At 42.5% G+C, this 25,513-nt stretch overlaps 1 protein-coding gene across 1 annotated transcript; it reads right to left on the reverse strand.

Annotated features, from left to right (window-relative positions):
• Positions 1–15,608: 15,608 nt before the first annotated feature.
• On the reverse strand, positions 15,609–18,811 carry LOC122940612 (trypsin-like). Its single transcript, XM_044297258.1, has 5 exons — positions 18,769–18,811; positions 18,471–18,624; positions 16,930–17,183; positions 16,470–16,606; positions 15,609–15,776 (listed from the first exon to the last, which is right to left on the reverse strand). Exons 1-5 carry the CDS (start codon positions 18,806–18,808, stop codon positions 15,627–15,629), a joined length of 735 nt encoding a protein of 244 aa, XP_044153193.1. The 5' UTR covers positions 18,809–18,811; the 3' UTR covers positions 15,609–15,626.
• Between the last annotated feature and the right edge of the window lie 6,702 nt (positions 18,812–25,513).

The following is a 25,513-nucleotide window of genomic DNA, read 5'->3' on the forward strand; positions in this document are numbered from 1 at the left end:
GGCATAAAAGGCTAGCTCTGGCCACGTGGACAATTTAGAGACCCAGAAGTTGAATGGGGCCGAACCATCAGTCAGTACGTGGAGGGGTGTGCACACGTACTGTTCCACCATGTTAGTGAAATGTTGCCTCCTGCTAACACGTTGCGTATCAGGTGGTGGTGCAGTTAGCTGTGGCGTGTTGACAAAACTTTTCCACATCTCTGCCATGCTAACCCTGCCCTCAGAGGAGCTGGCCGTGACACAGCTGCCTTGGCGACCTCTTGCTCCTCCTCTGCCTTGGCCTTGGGCTTCCACTTGTTCCCCTGTGACATTTGGGAATGCTCTCAGTAGCGCGTCTACCAACGTGCGCTTGTACTCGCGCATCTTCCTATCACGCTCCAGTGCAGGAAGTAAGGTGGGCACATTGTCTTTGTATCGTGGATCCAGCAGGGTGGCAACCCAGTAGTCCGCACAGGTTAAAATGTGGGCAACTCTGCTGTCGTTGCGCAGGCACTGCCGCATGTAGTCGCTCATGTGTGCCAGGCTGCCCAGGGGTAAGGACAAGCTGTCCTCTGTGGGAGGCGTATCGTCATCGTCCTGCCTTTCCTCCCAGCCACGCACCAGTAATGGGCCCGAGCTGCGTTGGGTGCCACCCCGCTGTGACCATGCTTCATCCTCATCCTCCTCCACCTCCTCCTCATCCTCGTCCTCCTCGTCCTCCAGTAGAGGGCCCTGCCTGGCGACATTTGTACCTGGCCTCTGCTGTTGCAAAAAACCTCCCTCTGAGTCACTTCGAAGAGACTGGCCTCAAAGTGCTAAAAATGACCCCCTTCCTCTTCCTCCTCCTCCTCCTGGGCCACCTCCTCTTCCATCATCGCCCTAAGTGTTTTCTCAAGGAGACATAGAAGTGGTATTGTAACGCTGATAACGGCGTCATCGCCACTGGCCATGTTGGTGGAGTACTCGAAACAGTGCAACAGGGCACACAGGTCTCGCATGGAGGCCCAGTCATTGGTGGTGAAGTGGTGCTGTTCCGCAGTGCGACTGACCCGTTCGTGCTGCATCTGAAACTCCACTATGGCCTGCTGCTGCTCGCAAAGTCTGTCCAGCATGTGCAAGGTGGAGTTCCACCTGGTGGGCACGTCGCATATGAGGCGGTGAGCGGGAAGGCCGAAGTTACGCTGTAGCGCAGACAGGCGAGCAGCGGCAGGATGTGAACGCCGGAAGCGCGAACAGACGGCCCGCACTTTATGCAGCAGCTCTGACATGTCGGGGTAGTTGTGAATGAACTTCTGCACCACCAAATTCAGCACATGCGCCAGGCAAGGGATGTGCGTCAAACCGGCTAGTCCCAGAGCTGCAACGAGATTTCGCCCATTATCGCACACCACCAGGCCGGGCTTGAGGCTCACCGGCAGCAACCACTCGTCGGTCTGTTGTTCTATACCCCGCCACAACTCCTGTGCGGTGTGGGGCCTGTCCCCCAAACATATGAGTTTCAGAATGGCCTGCTGACGTTTACCCCGGGCTGTGCTGAAGTTGGTGGTGAAGGTGTGTGGCTGACTGGATGAGCAGGTGGAAGAAGAGGAGGAGTAAGCCGAGAAGGAGGAGGTGGCAACAGGAGGCAAAGAATGTTGCCCTGCGATCCTTGGCGGCGGAAGGACGTGCGCCAAACAGCTCTCCGCCTGGGGCCCATCTGCCACTACATTTACCCAGTGTGCAGTGTGGGAGATATAGCGTCCCTGGCCGTGCTTACTGGTCCACGTATCTGTGGTTAGGTGGACCTTGCTACAGATGGCGTTGCGCAGTGCACACTTGATTTTATCGGATACTTGGTTGTGCAGGGAAGGCACGGCTCTCTTGGAGAAGTAGTGGCGGCTGGGAACAACATACTGTGGGACAGCAAGCGACATGAGCTGTTTGAAGCTGTCTGTGTCCACCAGCCTAAATGACAGCATTTCATAGGCCAGTAGTTTAGAAATGCTGGCATTCAGGGCCAGGGATCGAGGGTGGCTAGGTGGGAATTTACGCTTTCTCTCAAATGTTTGTGAGATGGAGAGCTGAACGCTGCCGTGTGACATGGTTGAGATGCTTGGTGACGGAGGTGGTGGTGGTGTTGGTGGTACATCCCCTGTTTGCTGGGCGGCAGGTGCCAACGTTCCTCCAGAGGCTGAGGAAGAGGCCGAGGCGGCAGCAGCAGAAGAGGCCGAGGCGGCAGCAGCAGAAGAGGCCGAGGCGGCAGCAGCAGAAGAGGTAGCAGGGGGAGCCTGAGTGACTTCCTTGTTTTTAAGGTTTTGACTCCACTGCAGTTCATGCTTTGCATGCAGGTGCCTGGTCATGCAGGTTGTGCTAAGGTTCAGAACGTTAATGCCTCACTTCAGGCTCTGATGGCACAGCGTGCAAACCACTCGGGTCTTGTCGTCAGCACATTGTTTGAAGAAGTGCCATGCCAGGGAACTCCTTGAAGCTGCCTTTGGGGTGCTCGGTCCCAGATGGCGGCGGTCAGTAGCAGGCGGAGTCTCTTGGCGGCGGGTGTTCTGCTTTTGCCCACTGCTCCCTCTTTTGCTACGCTGTTGGCTCGGTCTCACCACTGCCTCTTCCTCCGAACTGTGAAAGTCAGTGGCACGACCTTCATTCCATGTGGGGTCTAGGACCTCATCGTCCCCTGCATCGTCTTCCACCCAGTCTTGATCCCTGACCTCCTGTTCAGTCTGCACACTGCAGAAAGACGCAGCAGTTGGCACCTGTGTTTCGTCATCATCAGAGACTTGCTGAGGTGGTATTCCCATGTCCTCATCATCAGGAAACATAAGTGGTTGTGCGTCAGTGCATTCTATGTCTTCCACCGCTGGGGAAGGGCTAGGTGGATGCCCTTGGGAAACCCTGCCAGCAGAGTCTTCAAACAGCATAAGAGACTGCTGCATAACTTGAGGCTCAGACAGTTTCCCTGATATGCATGGGGGTGATGTGACAGACTGATGGGTTGGTTTTCAGGCGCCATCTGTGCGCTTTCTGCAGAAGACTGGGTGGGAGATAATGTGAACGTGCTGGATCCACTGTCGGCCACCCAATTGACTAATGCCTGTACCTGCTCAGGCCTTACCATCCTTAGAACGGCATTGGGCCCCACCATATATCGCTGTAAATTCTGGCGGCTACTGGGACCTGAGGTAGTTGGTACACTAGGACGTGTGGATGTGGCAGAACGGCCACGTCCTCTCCCAGCACCAGAGGGTCCACTAACACCACGACGACCATGTCCACATCCGCGTCCCTTACTAGATGTTTTCCTAATTGTTATCATTCACCACAACAACAAAAATATTATTTGGCCCAATGTATTGAATTCAAATTCAGGCCTTTTTTTACAGACACCTAACACTATCTGGCTATCTATTTAGGTACCGTATTACACTAATACAGGCACAGCAGTAACCACAGATTTAGCTGACTATGAATTTGAGGCCTAGTATTTAGGCGCTGGGTGACAGGTATACGTTTTACGGACAGAATTAGACTGGGATATGCACAGTAGCGTGTGTGTGAAGTTATTAAGAATGACCCTATCAGCACCTTGATTCTGATATACCCTTTTAGGGATGTATTTAAAGTAGGCCTGATACAGCAGAAACCACAAAATTAGGAAATTGCTAAATTGGGAATTGTATTTTAACCCAGAACAAAAAATGTGCTTTGACGGACACTAAATAACTTGCCTAGCCACAACAGTACAGCAGTAACGACAGATTTAGCTGGATATAAATTTGAGGCCTAGTATTTAGGCGCTGGGTGACAGGTATAGGTTTACGGACAGAATTAGACTTGGAAATGCACAGTAGCATGTGTGTGAAGTTATTCAGAATGACCCTATGTGCACCTTGAATATTATATACCCTTTTAGGGATAGATTTCAAATAGCTCTGATACAGCAGAAACCACTAAATTAGGAAATTGCTAAATTGGGAATTGCATTTCAACCCAGAACAAAAAATGTGCTTTGACGGACACTAAATAACTTGACCAGCCACAGCAGTACAGCAGTAACGACAGATTTAGCTGGATATAAATTTGAGGCCTAGTATTTAGGCGCTGGGTGACAGGTATAGGTTTACTGACAGAATTAGACTTGGAAATGCACAGTAGCTTGTGTGTGAAGTTATTCAGAATGACCCTATGTGCACCTTGAATCTGATATACCCTTTTAGGGATAGATTTAAAATAGCTCTGATACAGCAGAAACCACTAAATTAGGAAATTGCTAAATTGGGAATTGTATTTCAACCCAGAACAAAAAATGTGCTTTGACGGACACTAAATAACTTGCCAAGCCACAACAGTACAGCAGTAACGACAGATTTAGCAGGATATAAATTTGAGGCCTAGTATTTAGGCGCTGGGTGACAGGTATATGTTTACTGACAGAATTAGACTTGGAAATGCACAGTAGCGTGTGTGTGAAGTTATTCAGAATGACCCTATGTGCACCTTGAATCTGATATACCCTTTTAGGGATAAATTTAAAGTAGGCCTGATACAGCAGAAACCACTAAATTAGGAAATTGCTAAATTGGGAATTGTATTTCAACCCAGAACAAAAAATGTGCTTTGACGGACACTAAATAACTAGCCCAGCCACAACAGTACAGCAGTAACGACAGATTTAGCTGGATATAAATTTGAGGCCTAGTATTTAGGCGCTGGGTGACAGGTATAGGTTTACTGACAGAATTAGACTTGGAAATGCACAGTAGCGTGTGTGTGAAGTTATTGAGAATGACCCTATGTGCACCTTGAATCTGATATACCCTTTTAGGGATAGATTTCAAATAGCTCCGATACAGCAGAAACCACTAAATTTAGAAAATTGCTAAATTGGGAATTGTATTTCAACCCAGAACAAAAAATGTGCTTTGACGGACACTAAATAACTTGACCAGCCACAGCAGTACAGCAGTAACGACAGATTTAGCTGGATATAAATTTGAGGCCTAGTATTTAGGCGCTGGGTGACAGGTATAGGTTTACTGACAGAATTAGACTTGGAAATGCACAGTAGCGTGTGTGTGAAGTTATTGAGAATGACCCTATGTGCACCTTGAATCTGATATACCCTTTTAGGGATAGATTTCAAATAGCTCCGATACAGCAGAAACCACTAAATTTAGAAAATTGCTAAATTGGGAATTGTATTTCAACCCAGAACAAAAAATGTGCTTTGACGGACACTAAATAACTTGACCAGCCACAGCAGTACAGCAGTAACGACAGATTTAGCTGGATATAAATTTGAGGCCTAGTATTTAGGCGCTGGGTGACAGGTATAGATTTACTGACAGAATTAGACTTGGAAATGCACAGTAGCATGTGTGTGAAGTTATTCAGAATAACCCTATGTGCACCTTGAATCTGATATACCCTTTTTTTGGGATAGATTTAAAATAGCTCTGATACAGCAGAAACCACTAAATTAGGAAATTGCTAAATTGGGAATTGTATTTCAACCCAGAACAAAAAATGTGCTTTGACGGACACTAAATAACTTGCCCAGCCACAACAGTACAGCAGTAACGACAGATTTAGCTGGATATAAATTTGAGGCCTAGTATTTAGGCGCTGGGTGACAGGTATAGGTTTACTGACAGAATTAGACTTGGAAATGCACAGTAGCGTGTGTGTGAAGTTATTCAGAATGACCCTATGTGCACCTTGAATCTGATATACCCTTTTAGGGATAAATTTAAAGTAGGCCTTATACAGCAGAAACCACTAAATTAGGAAATTGCTAAATTGGGAATTGTATTTCAACCCAGAACAAAAAATGTGCTTTGACGGACACTAAATAACTTGCCCAGCCACAACAGTACAGCAGTAACGACAGATTTTGCTGGATATAAATTTGAGGCCTAGTATTTAGGCGCTGGGTGACAGGTATAGGTTTACTGACAGAATTAGACTTGGAAATGCACAGTAGCGTGTGTGTGAAGCTATTCAGAATGACCCTATGTGCACCTTGAATATTATATACCCTTTTAGGGATAGATTTCAAATAGCTCTGATACAGCAGAAACCACTAAATTAGGAAATTGCTAAATTGGGAATTGTATTTCAACCCAGAACAAAAAATGTGCTTTGACGGACACTAAATAACTTGACCAGCCACAACAACAACAGTACAGCAGTAACGACAGATTTAGCTGGATATAAACTTGAGGCCTAGTATTTAGGCGCTGGGTGACAGATATACGTTTACTGACAGAATTAGACTGGGATATGGCCAAAAAATAACCACACTATTGATGGTTAAATGCACTTGGTGTGACAGCTTGACCAACCACACTACTGAGGGTTAAATGCACTTGGTGACAGGCGCAGCTTGCCCCTGATGTAGTATATGGCCAAAAAATAAACAGACTATTGCTGGTTAAATGCACTTGGTGTGACAGCTTCACCCTGATGTAGGATTTAGCCAAAAAACAACCACACCATTGAGGGTTAAAGGCACTTGGTGACAGCTTGCCCCTGATGTAGTATATGGCCAAAAAATAAACAGACTATTGCTGGTTAAATGCACTTGGTGTGACAGCTTCACCCTGATGTAGGATTTAGCCAAAAAACAACCACACCATTGAGGGTTAAATGCACTTGGTGACAGGCGCAGCTTGCCCCTGATGTAGTATATGGCCAAAATATAAACAGACTATTGCTGGTTAAATGCACTTGGTGTGACAGCTTGACCCTGATGTAGGCTTTAGCCAAAAAACAACCACACCATTGAGGGTTAAATGCACTTGGTGGCAGCTTGTGCTGGCGCAACACAAGACACAAAATGGCCGCCGATCACCCCAGAAAAAAGTGACTGAAAAACGCTCTGGGCAGCCTAAAAACAGTGAGCAATTCAATATCAGCAGTTCAATCATCCACAGCTGCAGATCGATTACTGGATGGAGTCTTTTGGAGGAGTTAATCAGCCTAATCTCGCCCTCCTGTCGCAGCTGCAACCTCTCCCTACGCTAATCAGAGCAGAGTGACGGGCGGCGCTATGTGACTCCAGCTTAAATAGAAGCTGGGTCACATGGTGCTCTGGCCAATCACAGCCATGCCAAGAAAGCGACGAACACCGAACCCGAACCCAGACTTTTACGAAAATGTCCGGTTTCGGGTCCGTGTCACGGACACCCCAAAATTCGGTACGTACCCGAACTATACAGTTCGGGTTTGCTCATCCCTACTATTGAACCATATGAGGACAGATAAGGCTACTTTCACACTTGCGTTCGGAGCGGATCCGTCTGTTATTTGTACAGACGGATCCGCTCTTATAATGCAAACGATGGTATCCATCTGCATTATATTTTACTAAAAAAGTCTAAGTACAATTTGTATTCAGACGGATCTATCCAGACTTTACATTGAAAGTCAATGGGGGGCGGATCCATTAGAAAAATGCACCATATTGTGTCACTTTCGAACGGATCCGCCCCATTGACTTCCATTGTAACTCTGGACGGATCCGTTTGCCTCCGCAAGCAGCATTCGGGTATCCGCCTGCTGAGCGTAGCGGAGGACAGACGGTGCCAGACTGATGCATTCTGAGCGGATCCGCTTCCACTCAGAATGCATTAGGGCTTGACGGATCCGTTCGGGGCCGCTTGTGAGAGCCTTCAAACGGAACTCACAAGCGGAGCCCCGAACGCTAATGTGAAAGTAGTCTTAAACAGAAAGGTTTCCATTTGGTTTCCGGTATATCAATTCCATTATTTTCCGTTATAAGCATGTCATAACAGAAAGCTGTTACGGGAACACACCACAAATAAAGCAAGAACGGACATTATTACTAATCGAAGTCGCCGTCCCGGTAAGCTCAGTACGCATGCGCTGATTAAAGACACAGCCGGCAGAAGGGAGTGCGGAGACACGCACTGCGCACTGCGTAATCAAACCGATAGCAGTGAACAACTCGCAGCAGGCTGTGAGAAACACAGCAAACATTTTTGCTGAGACACCAGCAGACCGGAATAACTCGCAGCGGGCTGTGACAAATACAGCGAAGAGTTACAGCAGGAGACTGGAATATAAGCCCACAGAAGAATCGCAGGAGGCCGTGAGTAACACCAAACATCATTGTATACAAACGGCCTTAACCGCAACCTGCAAGTGTGAATTGCTTCAATTACTCAATAGGGTGACTGTGCTCAGTAGCCTAATTTTGACACCCATATAAGTGCCTAAAGTTACAAACAGCATTTATGTGAATAAGATTGCAACAAATAGGCACGGACATTATATCATATGCCCATATCAGATGAAATATTGGTGAAACCTTAAACACACGCCCAAATACTAGTATACAATCGCATAATTTTTATTTTTAATATTTTATGCGTGAGCTCCGCATTGTAGGAGGACCAGTTTCATAGATTTATGAATTTATTGTGAATATTATCTGGGGGATTTATAATACATTTTTTGATTACATGTGATTAAATGTTTTTATGCATACATTTTAAGTAAAAATACTTGCTAAATATTGTGAGCCAGACCTTTTTTTTTTTTTTTTATATTTTATTGTTATAATACAAAGATTTATATCCATATTACATTTGTATGTTATAAAATCCATAAGTCCGTCAATTCTGATTTATGAACATGATTGACAATAATTTCATACAAATGTCCAGAATTATGTGAACATTAAAAATCGAGTGGAGATCTCTTGCCTGAAAGGATAGCAGGATTCGCCCGATATCCAGAGCTTAATAAAGCGGATGGGCAAAGCATCTCCTTTAGCGTAGTATTACCTATGAGGGGCAGGGATCTGAGGCCCGCAGCCTAGGCGGCCGCCAGGCAGCGAGCGCGCATCGTGTACGCCCTCCCCCGAGCACGAGTAAGCGCGAGCAACCAGATTAACACTCTTGTGGCCAATCACCTGGTGCTCATATGCACCTACGAGGCGGGCCTACGGCGATCTTTAATCGCATACATTTCGTAAAACAAAGAAAGGGGGTCCAGCAGTCTTCTATCACAGTGGTAGAAAAACCCACTCGCATATTTTACTGCCTCATCCCCATGTAGTTAAATTAAATATTAATGCCGTGATTAACCGTAACTCACATGTATTCACTTGGGGTCTCCTGTGCCAAAGAACTCGGATCGAGTATCGCTCGGCAATCGCCGGCAATTAAAGAAGATGTAGACAAAAAGCACAGCCCAAGACCGATTCTGTCCCATTGGAAGAACACATAGTAGGACCCATAGCGCACATATGTCATATCGCTGCCCACAGTCAAAACTCATGTCTGGCAGAAAGAGCCGCACCACGGGTCCCGCCCGATACCCGGACGACCCGGAGTCCCGAGCCCCGGACCCCCGCCCCTATACTGCTCAGTATTATAAAAAAATAAAAATAAAAAAAATGTATTCCGTTATTTAATGCCGGAAGGTCCTGCCATCCTCCAGCGCTCCTAGAGATTCTCCAATACTCCAGTATGACTTCGCATTCTACTCCAATACAATACACATAGAAGAGACCAGACTCATAGGATCTTCGCAACCCACCCCGCCCACCCTCCCCCCCCCCACCTTGCAGAGAAAGAAAAAAAAAAAAAAACAAGAGGAGGGGGGTCCTGATTAATTAACCATGTCCCAGTCTTTCCACAATTTATTCCACTTTAAGTAGGATCCTCTTTGTTTGTACAAAATCCTTTTGTAGCTTTTCACTTTCTCAACCAGGCCCAGCCAATTATTACAGTCTGGAGCGGAAGAGGAAAACCATAATCTGGTGATAAGGAGCCTAGCCAAGAACATAACCTTGATCAACAATCGGCGTTTTATAGGCTGATAATTAACCTCCGATAAATCTCCCAGGACCCATATCCTGGGGGACAAAGGGACAACAATGTTAAGTTTACGAGCCAGGTTATTTTGGACCAGACTCCAGTACCTATTAACCATTGGGCAGTCCCAGAACAGATGTAAGTGATCTGCCTCGGAATCGCCACAACGTGGGCAGTCAGAGGAGGCCCTAAATCCTCTTTTATGTAACCATACGGGTGTCACATAAATTTTGTGCAAAATATTAAATTGTACGACAGTGTGATTGAAATTGTGTGAAACCAACTTTAAGCTTTCCCCTATATTCTCCCAGTTTGGAGGGCCCACCTCTGAAAGTAGAGAAGACCAGGCTCTCTGTCCTGGAGAGAGAACATCCAAGAAAAATGTATTCATTAAGTGCCTATAACAATATGATACTTTAATTCTCGTGACAATTTTCTTACAAATTAAATCATGTAAAAATATAGGAGTATCTATAAAAAAGTGACTATTCGAAGTGCAAGAAAGTGCTGACCTCAGTTGAAAATATGCATACCAAGCCACCTCACCTAAATTTGCCCTTTGCTTTACTTCCGTGAGGGGCAAAATTTGTCCACCACTGGCCACTTGGTGTAGGTACTGAACATTTTTGGTCCTCCAATACTGGCAGCAACTTAAATCATTTAAGTTAAAGAGCTTTGAGTTATGCCATAGTGGGGTGCAGATGAGTGATGCCTTAACTCCGCACCAACTCCTTATAGCCAGCCAAGTCTTTATAGCCATTTTTAGTGCATATTTGTTTTGACTCTCCAGACTGGTGGGTGACCAGGAGGCCGAGCTCCAATTAGCCGCTTGCCGTGACGGTACCGCCGATAGGCGTCCGGACAGCAGCGCTCTCAGGTCTCAGTGACGCCTATTGGCATAATCTCGTGAGACCTGAGATTTCCTGTGACCACGCGCTCACTTGAGCGTGTGTTCACAGGATTGCGCAGTTCACAAGTTTAACTACAGCCTGCCAGCGCTGATCATTGGCTGGCAGGCTGTAGATTTTTAAAAGAACCAATCAAATAGGTATATCAGACGCTGTTTTGTAATAGCGTCTGATATACCTGCTCCTCTGGTGGTCCCTTTTGCTTGGATTGACCACCAGAGAACACAGACAGCTCTGTAAGTAGCACCAAACACCACACACACATTACACCCCCCCGTCACTTATTAACCCCTTATTAACCACTGATCACCCCATATAGACTCCCTGATCACCCCCCTGTCACCCCCCTGTCATTGATCACCCCTCTGTAAGGGTCTTATCACCGCCAGTTACTTAGCTAGGTAGTTAGCGCCCAGCCCACCATACTGCAGTCACTAATTAGTCGCTGATTAGCATCATTGCTGTCGCTAGTACAATATAGTATCTGTAAGTGATCAAGACTGATCACAATCAGATTTATATCAGTACATTAGGGTCACCTTAGGCTCTACAAAAAACGCAGTGTTAACCCGATCAGGCCTGATCTTGTGCCCACACTTGCGTTCAGTTCGCCACACTGCAGTGACAGAATTTTTTTTTTCTGATCAATGCAAAAACACTGTAAAATCGCTGCGGAGCTATAAAGATCACTTTTGATCTTTTTGGATCTTTATTAGCGATCACAGCTTTACTTCGCAAGCACTCCTTTTTACTAGGCAGGTTTGCTCTTTTTCCTGGGTAGTCTCAGAGGAATACCCCATAAATTTAGTTAGCCCAAAATGTCAAAAAAGGGGCATTTTTATGCATTTGAATTCCAAACTACTTCTCACGCTTTAGGGCCCCTAAAATGCCAGGGCAGTATATATACCCCACAAGTGACTCCATTTTGGAAAGAAGATACCCCAAGGTATTCCGTGAGGGGCATGGCGAGTTCAAGTAAAATTTTATTTATTTTTTTCTTACAAAGTCTCATATTCCACTAACTTGTGACAAAAAATAATATTTTACATGAACTCGCCATGCCCCTCACGGAATACCTTGGGGTGTCTTCTTTCCAAAATGGGGTTACTTGTGGAGTAGTTATACTGCCCTGGCATTTGAGGGGCCCTAAAGCGTGAGAAGTAGTTTGGAATCCAAATGTGTAAAAATGCCCTATGAAATCCTAAAGGTACTCATTGGAATTTGGGCCCCTTTGTGCACCTAGGCTGCAAAAAAGTGTCACACATGTGGTATCGCCGTACTCAGAAGAAGTAGGGCAATGTGTTTTGGGGTGTATTTTTACATATACCCATACTGTGTGTGAGAAATATCTCTGTAAATGACAACTTTTTTTTTTTTTTATACAAAGTTGTCAATTTACAGGAGAGATATTTCTCTCACCCAGCATGGGTATATGTAAAAATACACCCCAAAACACATTGCCCTACTTCTTTTGAGTACGGGGATACCACATGTGTGACACTTTTTTGCAGCCTAGGTGCGTAAAGGGGCTGAAAGTCCAACGAGTACCTTTAGGCTTTACAGGGTTGCACACAATTTAGCCCCGCCCAAAATGCCAGAACAGTAAAAACACCCCACAAATGACCCTATTTCAGAAAGTAGACACACTAAGGTATTCACTGAGGGGCATAGTGAGTCCGTGGGAGATTTTTTATTTTTTTGCCAGAAGTTAGCAGAAATGGAAACTTTATTATATCTTTTTTTTCCTCAGAAAGTGTTCTTTTCCGCTAACTTGTGAAAAAAAAATTAATCATACATGAACTCACCATGCCCCTCCGCGAATACTTTGGGGTGTCTTCTTTCTTAAATGGGGTCATTTGGGGGGTATTTATACTATCCTGGCATTCTAGCACCTCAAGAAACATGACAGGTGCTCAGAAAGTCAGAGCTGCTTCAAAATGCGGAAATTCACATTTTTGTACCATAGTTTGTAAACGCTATAACTTTTGCGCAAACCAATAAATCTACACTTATTGGATTTTTTTTTATCAAAGACATGTAGCACAATAGATTCTGACACAAACTTGTATAGAAATGTAATTATATTTGAACAATTTTACCCGAAAAAGTTAAAAATACACTTTTTTTGAGAAAATAGCGGTCTTTTTGGATTTATATCAGAAAAATGAAAAATCTCAGCAGCAATCAAATACCACCAAAAGAAAGCTGTATGCGTGAGAAGAAAAGGAGGTAAAATTCATTTGGGTGCCAAGTTTCATGACCGAGCAATAATCCGTTAAAGTTGTGAAGTGCCGATTTGTAAAAAAGTGCCTGGTCACTAGGGGGGTATAAACCTGTGGTCCTTAAGTGGTTAAAGCTATAACAGAATTGAAAATGATCATGTAAAACCCCCTCCTTTTAATTAAATTGAACTGAAACTGAATATATATAAATGGACGATTGAGGGTTGATGCTAAATTTAACCTTAATAGACACCAGTAGATTGCTGCCACACAGTGGGTATTGCTGCAGTAATTACAGTATGTACATATGCAGCTTAAATAAATTAAAACATCCGCCCAAAAGAAAAAAAAAAAGTAAATTGCAACCGTATGGAGAGTTAATATATGTAAATAGACAATTGAGGCTTGATGCTTAATTTCACCTTAATACACACAGGTGGATTGCTGCCATACCTTGGTATTGCTGCAGTAATCAGATACATATTAAATTGAACCTCACAGAAAAAAGGATTTCTGTGAAAATTGGGGGGAAAATGAAAATATTTGCTTGCAGGTAGCTGCTTATGAGGTCTGCATTGCAGTACCTGCACTTCTAAAACCAGGAACAGCCAGCCAAGGCTCCTTTCTTCTCTCTCCCTGCCTATCAGTTGCTCTGGTTGTCTGTCTGTATTCTACAAAAGACACACAATTCTTCTTTAGAATCCTAGCCTTTCCTTCACTCTCCCTGGCAATAAGCTTAATTGATTTCTCACTGTCCCTGACTCCATAAGATCGTTTTCCTGGCAGACACCATTACACACATCCACGCTCATTCACAGCCCAGCACAGTGCCCTGCTTGTTTTACAAGGGCAAATCCTTGCCTGCTCCAGCACTGATTGGGTCATCCAGCCTGTCAACCTGGGAGCCAATCAGGGCATGCCACCCCCTCTAAGGCCCCTTTCACACGGGCGAGTTTTCCATGTGGGTGCGATGCGTGCGGTGAACGCACTGCACCCGCACTGAATCCTGACCCATTCATTTCAATGGGGCTGTGCACACGAGCGGTGATTTTCACGCATCACTTGTGCGTTGCGTGAAAATCGCAGCATGCTCCTCTTTGTGCGTTTTTCACGTAACGCAGGCCCTATAGAAATGAATGGGGTTGCATGAAAATCGCATGCATCCGCAAGCAAGTGCGGATGCGGTGCGATTTTCACGCATGGGTTCTAGCTGACAGTCTATTCACTGTATTATTTTCCCTTATAACATGGTTATAAGGGAAAATAATAGCATTCTGACCACAGAATGCATAGTATAATAGTGCTGGAAGGGTTAAAAATAATAAAAAAGTTAACTCACCTTCTCCTCTTGTTCGCGTAGATCCCGGTCTGTTCTTTATCTGTGGGCTAAAGGACCTGTGGTGATGTCAGATCACATGCTCCATCACCATGGTGATGGACCATGTGATTGGAGCATGTGATCTGACATCACCACAGGTCATTCAGCCCACAGCTAAAGAACAGACCGGCATCTACCCGAACAAGAGGAGAAGGTGAGTTAACTTTTTAATTATTTTTAACCCCTCCAGCCCTATTATACTATGCATTCTGTATTCAGAATGCTATTATTTTCCCTTATAACCATGTTATAAGGGAAAATAATACAATCTTCAGAACATCAATCCCAAGCCCGAACTTCTGTGAAGAAGTTCGGGTTTGGGTACCAAACATGCGCGATTTTTCTCACGCGAGTGCAAAACGCATGACAATGTTTTGCACTCGCGCGGAAAAATCGCGCATTTTCCCGCAACGCACCCGCCTCTTATCCGGGCAAAAAACATGACGCCCGTGTGAAAGAGGCCTAAGAGTCATGTGAGTACCCTTCTTCTTTCTTCCTAGTGCTTTTCTCCTCCCAACAAGTGCAGTAGATTCATCCAAAAAAAATCAGAAAATCTTCAGTTTTGTCTGCCATCAGAAAAATAGCAAAGTTCGGACTGAACCCAGTCCTTACTTTCCACCTTCCTGCCCTACTATATGCTATAAACTGAAGTACTGACTTTTTATTAATATGTAAATTGCACTATAGAAATGAAGAATTTATGTGCTATACACAAAAAATGCAGAAGGCAAATTAATGAACCATACGGTCAAGCGCATGAAGTCTTAGGGAGTTATTTATTAAACAGAAATACGTCGTTAATTGAGCCGCAATCTGCAACTTCTCCCCGCTCATGCCAGGTCTATGAAAATGGGCGTGGAGAGGGTGGGGAATTATTTTATATATGTGTATAAAATGGTCAAAATGTAAAACAGCAAGGAAGCTGTCTTACATTTAGATGTGGCTGTGGATCTGCCGAAGTTATGAAAAGCCCTGTGCCTCTTCATAAATCTGGAGGATCCACCTCCAGGTATAGGGGTTATTAAGGGCGGCGTCTAAAATGCCAGTATTAATAAATGTGCCCCTTAGTCTACAAAGAGCAGCTCAAAGGGTAGCCTCTCTGATTTTTTTTTGATTTTTTTTTGCATCATGATAAGTTGCTGGACTCAAACATTTTTTTTAATGATGATTGAAGGTGATGAATTCAAATAAAAATTTGAAGATTTTTTTTATTATTTAGATTTTTTTTTTTGAAAGCTTACTGTTAATATGATAGGTGTTAGTATTCAGTAACAGAGCAACAAATGACAAGAAACACAGAGAAAGATTAGTTGGCAGCCATGGTGCTGGAGATCCAGGAGTTGTAGTTGCAGACCTTGGTGTAGACACCAGGATAGTTCCTGAGGGCACAGCCATATCCCCAAGAAACAATACCTTGGAGCTGTCCATTGCAGACCACGGGTCCACCAGAGTCACCCTAAGAAAATATAGAGACAAAATATTAGACTTTGAATCAACTGGAGGTAATGAATAATCTGTAGCTACTGTATATTCTGAGATGCGGCTACAGAAGTTTCCTTCCCAGAGATGTAATTTGGGGCTTTTGGGGCTCAATACAATCATATAACATTTATAACAGTTGTGTCTTTCTAATATGGCACAAGGATCTTTGACCATCTTTCAGCATGTCCTGAGTGTGACCTCTGTACTCAATATAGCTACACTTCTGCTCCCTCAAATAGTGTCTCTCAAATATGGCATCTACAAATACAGTGACATTTTCAATGAGCCTCTGAGATGTCTATACCAATTTTTCTAAAGAGGGAAACAATGTGGTAATACATTAATGCCAGAGCAGGATTTTGTGATTGAACTGTTTTCTTTTTTTAAATCAATACAATTGGAAAGAAAGACATTTTTGCCCTTGAAGCCTAACCCTGGTCTATATCAACCTTTTCAGAATCTGCTATTCTCACCTCATTGTTAAATTGCATAATTTAGAGAAGCAAGTTTTTGATTTTGTTATGATACATTCATATGAACACATTGTCATGATAGGTCGTCTTCATGAAATGGGAATAACGGCCTTTTGATGACTATATGTCCGCGTAACAGTCCACATTCTACAGTCTCAGATCTGAAAGTTATGAGACAAAGAAGATCCATTTACCTGGCAGGAATCCTGGCCTCCTTCCATGTATCCAACACAGATCATGTTAGTGGTGATCTCTCCTGGGTAGGCGCTGCTACACTGGGCGGCAGTCATGATGGGGGCGTTCAGGCACTGCAGGAGGCTGGGCATGTTTGCTAAAGGTAAGTGAATATACACTTTCAGCAAATTGTATATAGATAAAATGATCATTCACAGTGTTTGCACATTTTCTTTGACTTTTAGAGGGGTTTTCTGGAAATTTTGAACTGAGAAACAATCCCACTGATAGGTCATCACTCAATAGTATCTTAAAGGCGGGGAATCAACACTCGGATTCCCCTGATGATTAACTCTTTGAGAAGTTACTGGCTCTCACATAAGAGCCAAAGCCTTCTCTCTGCTCACCAAGCACAGTGCCGTCCATTGTATAGAAACTATGCTTGATATTGCATCTCATTATTGGCAGTACGTAACTTACTTCCACTGCTGAGGGTGTTGCCCCATCCAGAGATCAGACAGCTGGTTCCAGAAGCAGCGCAGCCACCGGGCAGACCAACAGTCTTGACGTAAGAGTTGAGGGTGGCGGGAGAGGCCAACTTAATCAACATGATGTCGTTGTCCAGGGTTCTGGAGTTGTAGCTTCCATGTCTGATGACTCTGGCGGAGTTGATGAACTGTTCGGTGCCTTCACTGGAAAAAATGTTGTGTTCTCCCAGTCTGACCTGCATGCTCCTGCAAAAATTAGACAAATCCATTTGTAATCCCAAAATCATTTCATAAATATTTTAAAATGCATTAGTGTTTTTGGATCAATATTTGTGCTTTCTTTCAGAAACAGCACCATAGTTGTCCATACACTGTGAATGGTATAAAAATGTATCTTCACCCAAGTAAATGCCCTGTTTCTTTAGATGTCTGGTGAGGAAAAAATGGAAATCTAATAATTTTTTGAAGTTATTTTTCAATGGTTGAACATGGGACAGCTAATATCACACATACAGTATATTCATTTATCTAAAACATAATGGTGATAATTAGATTAATTACTATGTATTTGTGGCTCCAGGCCTTTGTTTTTCATTGTTCTGGATTTTTCTTTTTTATATAAGCAATTTATTGAATATAGTTGGTAGACTCTATTTTCTATAAATGAGACTCTTTTCCTGTGAATCAACATTTTGAAGAATCAAAAATGTGAATTTAGGCTAGAACAGCAAGAAGATACTGAAATCTGAAATCTTAGCCATGTGTGATGATTTAGCTTTATCCTTAGTGCTGATGGCATAGTTGTGTATGAAGTTTACTCTTAACCACCTAATGGGAGGTCCCTGTAAGAGCTGCTAGGATAGGAGGCCAGAATTAACCTTGTCCTTAAACCCACATGCCTCTGAGCCACACTCAGTGTCACAATTTATACAAAATGGACACTATACAGTAAATTCTCTGCAAACACTAACATTTTTTTTTTATTTAGTACGGAATCCCCTCATGTCTAAAAACAAAAAAGTTTAAAAAAAAAACGTGGAAGGACTTTATATTCATATATTGGTAATTCATCTGTGTCCTATCACCACCTTGTAACTGTAATATGAAAATCTTTGTATTCTATAAATTGGCAAAATTATAGAAAACGGGTACAAACATATTTACTTTCACTGTGCCACATATAAATAACATCTGAACATAATTTTTCCTTCTTTACGTTAAAAGGTTTTTCATTGCTAAAACACTGATGACCTGTTCTTATTATTGGCCATAAGTTTCTGATATATTCTGGTAATGACCCCCAGGCCATTACCAATCTTTAGAGCATTGAAATGCAATACATTTTTTTAGTCCCACAAAACTTGTCTACTGAATTGTCTCCCTTTTTTAGCAACCATTTTTACAAACAAAACTAGCTTCAAAACCTCAAATGCTTTCAATGCTTTGGGCGGCTCCACAATACAGAATAGTAACTGATAAAGGCCAAAAGTTGATGTGACGTTGACGGTCTTGGTCAAAATTCAGGTAACTTACGCCTTGTAGCAATGGGCAGCAGAGATCACCCAGAGGCTGGTGATCAAAGTACCTCCACAGAAGTGGTAGCCGGAGTTCAGAGATACTGCGTAGGGGACGGAGTAAGCAGAGCAGGTGTAACCTCCTACGATCTTATCGTCATCCTCAAAAGCAGCTGAGAAAATACAAGGAGCCATATTATATACAGTCATATACATACATATACATGAAAAAGTTTGCTTCTTTCCGTATAGAAAACTGTAGAAAACTAAAAAGTATCAATGTGAACAATGTATGTATCATAGAAGACTGAACTCACCAACTGCTCCGAGGAGCACACAGATCAGGAGGAGTTTCATAGTGGAAATTGATCCAGAACGAGTGTTGAGCGTAAACTACAGATATATATACCCAAGAGCTGTCATGATATCACCCCTCTACCCCCTCCTCACTCAAGGGAAAGTTAATTAATATCCGCATAATCTAAACTATAAAAGGAAAACTGTAGTTGAAGGTTATGTTAGGAATTTTCATTTGACCTATTTGGTTGATATTTTTGTTACCTTGGGTTTGGATATTTTTATCCTGTAAGGTAAATCAGTATACAACATGTTGTTTGCCTTTAGGTTGTGTTCCTGTAACTGATAAATTCTATGTGCGTGATCATGTCATGCTCTGCATGGGATTGGTTGCTGGGTTTTTAAAAACACACTTTCTTGCCTAAAACCACTATTTTACAGATCTGCAAGTGTTAAATTCAAGTTTAATATATACAGCTTTCATATTCTGTTACCAAAAAATACTTTTTGGGCAATATACAACATCTGGATTAGTGAGTGTGAAATTTAAGCTAGAAATACATCCATAATTTTCTAGGTTTTTAAAAACACACTTTTTTTTGCCAAAATCCACTATTTTACAGATCTGCAAATGTTAAATTTAGGTTTAATATATACAGGTTTCATATTCTGTTACAAAAGAAAAACACTTTTTTGGCAATATACAACATCTGGATTAGTGAGTGTGCAATTTAAGCTAGAAATACAGCCATCATTTTCTGGGTTTTTAAAAACACACTTTTTTGCCAAATCTACAATTTTTCTGGCCTTACAGCATCAGCGCGTGTGAAATTCAAGGGTTATATACTGCTGTCATATTTAGTTATTAAACAAACACGAGTTTGGGGAAAAAAGGTTTTTTTGCAGCTATTGCTGCATATATCATTGTGACATAAAGCCTTTACATAGTGTGGCTCTATACACTTATTTGAAATAAAGCCATTTTGGCCACAATTCTTTAATAGCGGCCTTGTTTGGGTCAGGACGTGTGAGATACACCCTTTAAATACAGGTTTTCTATTCAGTTATTTGAAATACAGCCATTTTGTGCACACATCTTTTATTGCGGCCTAGTGTGGGTCAGGGCGTGTGAGATACACCCTGTATAAACAGGGTTTATATTCTTCTATTAATAAAACAAAGTTTTTTGGGCAAAATACACAATTTTTCAGGTCTTGCAGAATCAAGACGTTTTAAATTCCAGGGTTATATACTGCTGTCATTTTCAGTTATTAAACTAACACCCGGTTTGGCAAAAAAAATAATTTAGTTGGCAGCCTTTGCTGCAGATGTCATTGTGAGATACACCCTTTAAATACAGGGGGTTCTATTCAGATATTTGAAATACTGCCATTATGTGCACAAATCTTTAATTGCAGCCTAGTGTGGGTCAGGGCGTGTGAGATACACCCTGTATATACAGGGATTATATTCTTCTCTTAACCCCTTAAGGACACAGCCTTATTTCACCTTAGGACCAGGCCATTTTTTGCAAATCTGACCAGTGTCACTTTAAAGAGGACCTTCCATCAGAAAAAAGTATCTAAACTGACTATACCGACGTGTAGAGCGGCGCCCAGGGATCCCCCTGCACTTACTGTTATCCCCGGGCGCCGCTCCGTTCTCCGGTTATAGCCTCCGGTATGTTCCTAGTTAGGCTCCACCCAGGGGAACTTAGGCTATGAGCTGAGCGCTGCGATTGGCCAGCGCTACAGCATAGGAGAAGGAGACCGCTGCAAATGAAAGGTCCTCTTTAAGGCCTCTTTCACACGGGCGTCAGTTTTTTTGCCCGGATAAGAGGCGGGTGCGTTGCGGGAAAATGCGCCATTTTTCCGCGCGAGTGCAAAACATTGTCATGTGTTGCACTCGCGTGATAAAAATCGCGCATGTTTGGTACCCAAACCCGAACTTCTTCACAGAAGTTCGGGCTTGGGATTGATGTTCTGAAGATTGTATTATTTTCCCTTATAACATGGTTATAAGGGAAAATAATAGCATTCTGAATGCAGAGTATAATAGTGCTGGAAGGGTTAAAAAAAAAAAAAAGTTAACTCACCTTCTCCTCTTGATCGCGTAGTTCCCGGTCTATTTACTTCTTGAATGAGCTGTGGGCTAAATGACCTGTGGTGATGTCAGATCACATGCTCCAATCACATGGTCCATCACCGTGGTGATGGAGCATGTGATCTGACGTCACCACAGGTCCTTTAGCCCACAGCTCATTCTAGAAGTAAAGAGACCGGGAACTACGCGATCAAGAGGAGAAGGTGAGTTAACTTTAAAAAAAAAAAAAAATTTAACCCTTCCAGCACTATTATACTCTGCATTCTGTATTCAGAATGCTATTATTTTCCCTTATAACCATGTTATAAGGGAAAATAATACAGTGAATAGACTGTCACCTAGCAACCATGCGTGAAAATCGCATAGCATCCGCACTTGCTTGCGGATGCTATGCGATTTTCACGCTTCCCATTCACTTCTATGGGGCCTGCGTCACGTGAAAATCGGACAATATATAGCATGCTGCGATTTTCACTCAACGCACAAGTGATGGGTCAAAATCACCGCTCATGTGCACAGCCCCATAGAAATGAATGGGTCAGGATTCAGTGCGGGTGCTATATGTTCGCCGCATGCATCGCACCCGCGCGGAAAACTCTCCCGTGTGAAAGGGGCCTAAGTGCTGATAACTTTAAAACGCTTTGACTTACCCAGGCCGTTCTGAGATAGTTTTTTCATCACATATTGTACTTCATGACACTGCTAAAATTGGGTCAAAAAAGTTATTTTTTTTTGCATAAAAAAATACCTAATTTACAAAATAAATTCAAAAATTAGCAAATTTCAAAGTTTCAGTTTCTCTACTTCTGTAATACATAGTAATACCCTCAAAAATTGTGATGACTTTACATTCCCCATATGTCTACTTCATGTTTGAATTATTTTGGGAATGATATTTTATTTTTTGGGGATGTTACAAGGCTTAGAAGTTTAGAAGCAAATCGTGAAATTTTTCAGAAATTTACAAAAACCCAATTATTAGGGACCACTACAGGTTTGAAGTCACTTTGCAAGGCTTACATAATAGAAACCACCCAAAAATGACCCCATTCTATAAACTACACCCCTCAAGGTATTCTAAAATGATTTTACAAACTTCGTTAACCCTTTAGGTGTTGCACAAGAGTTATTGGCATATGGGGATGAAATTTGAGAATTTCATTTTTTTTTGCCTAATTTTATATTTTAACCCATTTTTTCCACTAACAAAGCAAGGGTTAACAGCCAAACAAGACTGTATCTTTATTGCACTGACTCTGCCGTTTACAGAAACACCCCATTTGTGGCCGTAATTTACTGTACGGCCACACAGCGGGGCGTAGAGTGAAAGGTGCGCCGTTTGGTTTTTGGAAGGCAGATTGTGCTGGACTGGTTTTTTTGACACCATGTCCCATTTGAAGCCCCCCTGATGCACCCCTAGAGTAGAAACTCCATAAAAGTGACCCACCGAAGAAACTACACCCCTCAAGGTATTCAAAACAGATTTTACAAACTTTGTTAACCCTTTAGGTTTTGCACAAGATTTATTGGCAAATGGAGATGAAATTTGAGAATTTAAATTTTTGGGCAAATTTTCCATTTTAATCCATTTTTTCCAGTAACAAAGCAAGGGTTAACAGCCAAACAAAATGCTATATTTATTGCCCCGATTCTCTAGTTTTCAGAAACACCCCATATGTGGCCGTAAACTACTGTACAGGCACACATTAAGGCGTAGAGGGAAAGGTGCGCCGTATGGTTTTGGAAGGCAGATTTTGCTGGACTGGTATTTTTGACACCATGTCCCATTTGAAGCCCCCCTGATGCACCCCTAGAGTAGAAACTCCATAAAAGTGACACCCCATATGTGGCCGTAAACTACTGTACGGGCACACATTAAGGCGTAGAGGGAAAGGTGCGCCGTATGGTTTTGGAAGGCAGATTTTGCTGGACTGGTTTTTTTGACACCATGTCCCATTTGAAGCCCCCCTGATGCACCCCTAGAGTAGAAACTCCATAAAAGTGACCCCATCTAAGAAACTACACCCCTCAAGGTATTCAAAACTGATTTTACAAACTTTGTTAACCCTTTAGGTGTTCCACAAGATTTAATGAAAAATTGAGATACAATTTCAAAATTTCACTTTTTTGGCAGATTTTCCATTTTAATATTTTTTTTCCAGTTACAAAGCAAGGGTTAACAGCCAAACAAAACTCATTATTTATGGCTCTGATTATGTAGTTTACAGAAACACCCGATATGTGGTCGTAAACCGCTGTACGGGCACATGGCAGGGCGCAGAAGGAAAGGAATGCCATACGGTTTTGGAAGGCAGATTTTGCTGGATCTTTTTTTTTTACAGAATGTCCCATTTGAAGCCCCCTGATGCACCCCTAGAGTAGAAACTCCAAAAAATTTACCCCATTTTTAGGGTGGCAGTATTGTTGGTACTAGTTTACGGTACATATGATTTTTGGTTGCTCTATATTACACTTTTTGTGAGGCAAGGTAACAAGAAATAGCTGTTTTGGCACCGTTTTTATTTGTTGTTATTTACAACATTCATCTGACAGGTTAGATCATGTAATATTTTTATAGCGCAGGTTGTCACGGATACGGCGATACCTAATATGTATACAATTTTTTTATTTATGTAAGTTTTACACAATGATTTCATTTTTGAAACAAAAAAATCAAGTTTAAGAGTCTCCATATTCTGAGAGCCATAGTTTTTTCAGTTTTTGGTCAATTATCTTAGGTAGGGTATGATTTTTGCGGGATGAGATGACGGTTTGATTGGCACTATTTTGGTGTGCTTATGACTTTTTGATCGCTTGCTATTACACTTTTTGTGAAGTAAGGTGACAAAAAATTGCTTTTTTACACATTTTTTTTTTTTTTACGGTATTCACCTGAGGGGTTAGGTCATGTGATATTTTTATAGAGCAGGTTATTACGGACGCTGCGATACCGAATATGTATACTTTTTTTATTTATGTAAGTTTTACACAATTATTTCATTTTTAAAACAAAAAAAATAAAGTTTTAGTGTCTCCATATTCTGAGAGCCATAGTTTTTTCAGTTTTTGGGTGATTATCTTAGGTAGGGTCTCATTTTTTGCGGGATGAGGTGACGGTTTGATTGGTACTATTTTGACGTACATACGACTTTTTTGATCACTTTTATTACCTTTTTTGGGAAGTAAGGTGGGCAAAATTTCAATTTCATCATAGTTTTTTATTTTTTATTTTTATGGCGTTCACCGTTCGGGTAAAGTAACATGACCGTTTTATAGATCAGGTCATTACAGACGCAGTGATATATAACATGTATAGGGAATTTTATATTTTTCATTTTTAATCGGTGATAAATGTGTTTTTTGATTTTTACATTTTTTTTCAATTTTTTTTTACCCAGACCCACTTGGTTCTTGAAGATCCAGTGGGTCTGATGTCTGTATAATACAGTACAGTACACTATATAATGTACTGTACTGTATTTTACTTACACTTTGTCTGAACAGATCTATGCCTTTAGCACCTATGCGTCCTGTTGCCATGGGAACCTTCCCCGTCTGCCACAACTTCGCAGTCGGGGAAGGGTAAGGAGAGGATCTGTCTGGGGGCTGTCTGGGGGAACTCTCCCTCTCCCATTGGGGGCTGAAAAGGCACAGCAGCCCCCCGATGGGAGAGGGAGCCCCCTCTTACTGTTAACCTTTTCCATACGGCGGTCGCATCACAGATGTCAGCCATTTATATCAGGGTGTCAGCAATGTGCTGACACCCTGGTATACCCACTGCACACCAACGATTATTGATTATTCCCACTGCACCGCACCGCCTGCAACCCTCCCCCTGCACCTCCCACCGGGATAAAATCACTCAGGGGTGCAGGGGGGGGGGATAAAGATATATTTTAGGAATACTAAATTTTCTGATCTCCGCGGTCAGGGACCGAGGGGATCAGAAACTGCAGAAAGCGCAGCAAACCGCAGGTCTTAATTGACCTGCGGTTTGCTGCGATCGCCGACATGGGGGGGGGGGTCACTGGGGACCCCCCCACGCATTTAGCCTAGGTGCCTGCTCAATGATTTAAGCAGGCACTGGGTTGCGATCACCGCCAGCCGCATGGCAGTGATCAAAAAAATACACAGGGCGTACATGTACGCCGTGTGTCCTTAAGTACTAGGACATAAGGGCGTACCTGTACTCCCTATGTCCTGAAAAGGTTAATAAAACACCCTTTTTTGGGCAAAATACACAATTTTTCAGGCCTTGCAGCATCAAGACGTTTGAAATTTAAGGGTTATATACTGCTGTCATATTCAGTTATTAAACTGAATCCCGTTTGGGCAAAAAAAGCCTTTGCTGCATATGTCATTTTGAGATACACCCTTTAAATACAGAGTTTCTATTCAGATATTTGAAATAATGCTATTTTGTGCACAAATCTTTAATTGCGGCCTAGTGTGAGTCAGGGCGTGTGAGATACACCCTTTATTTACAGGGCTTATATTCTTCTATTAATAAAACACAGTTTTTTGGGCAAAATACACAGTTTTTCAGGTCTTGCAGCATCAAGACGTTTTAAATTCCAGGGTTATATACTGCTGTCATTTTCAGTTATTAAACTAACACCCGTTTTGGCAAAAAATAAAATTTTGGCAGCCTTTGCTGCATAT

This window comes from Bufo gargarizans, chromosome 6 (genome assembly GCF_014858855.1).
Source record: "Bufo gargarizans isolate SCDJY-AF-19 chromosome 6, ASM1485885v1, whole genome shotgun sequence".
NCBI classification, from domain to species: Eukaryota; Metazoa; Chordata; class Amphibia; order Anura; family Bufonidae; genus Bufo; species Bufo gargarizans.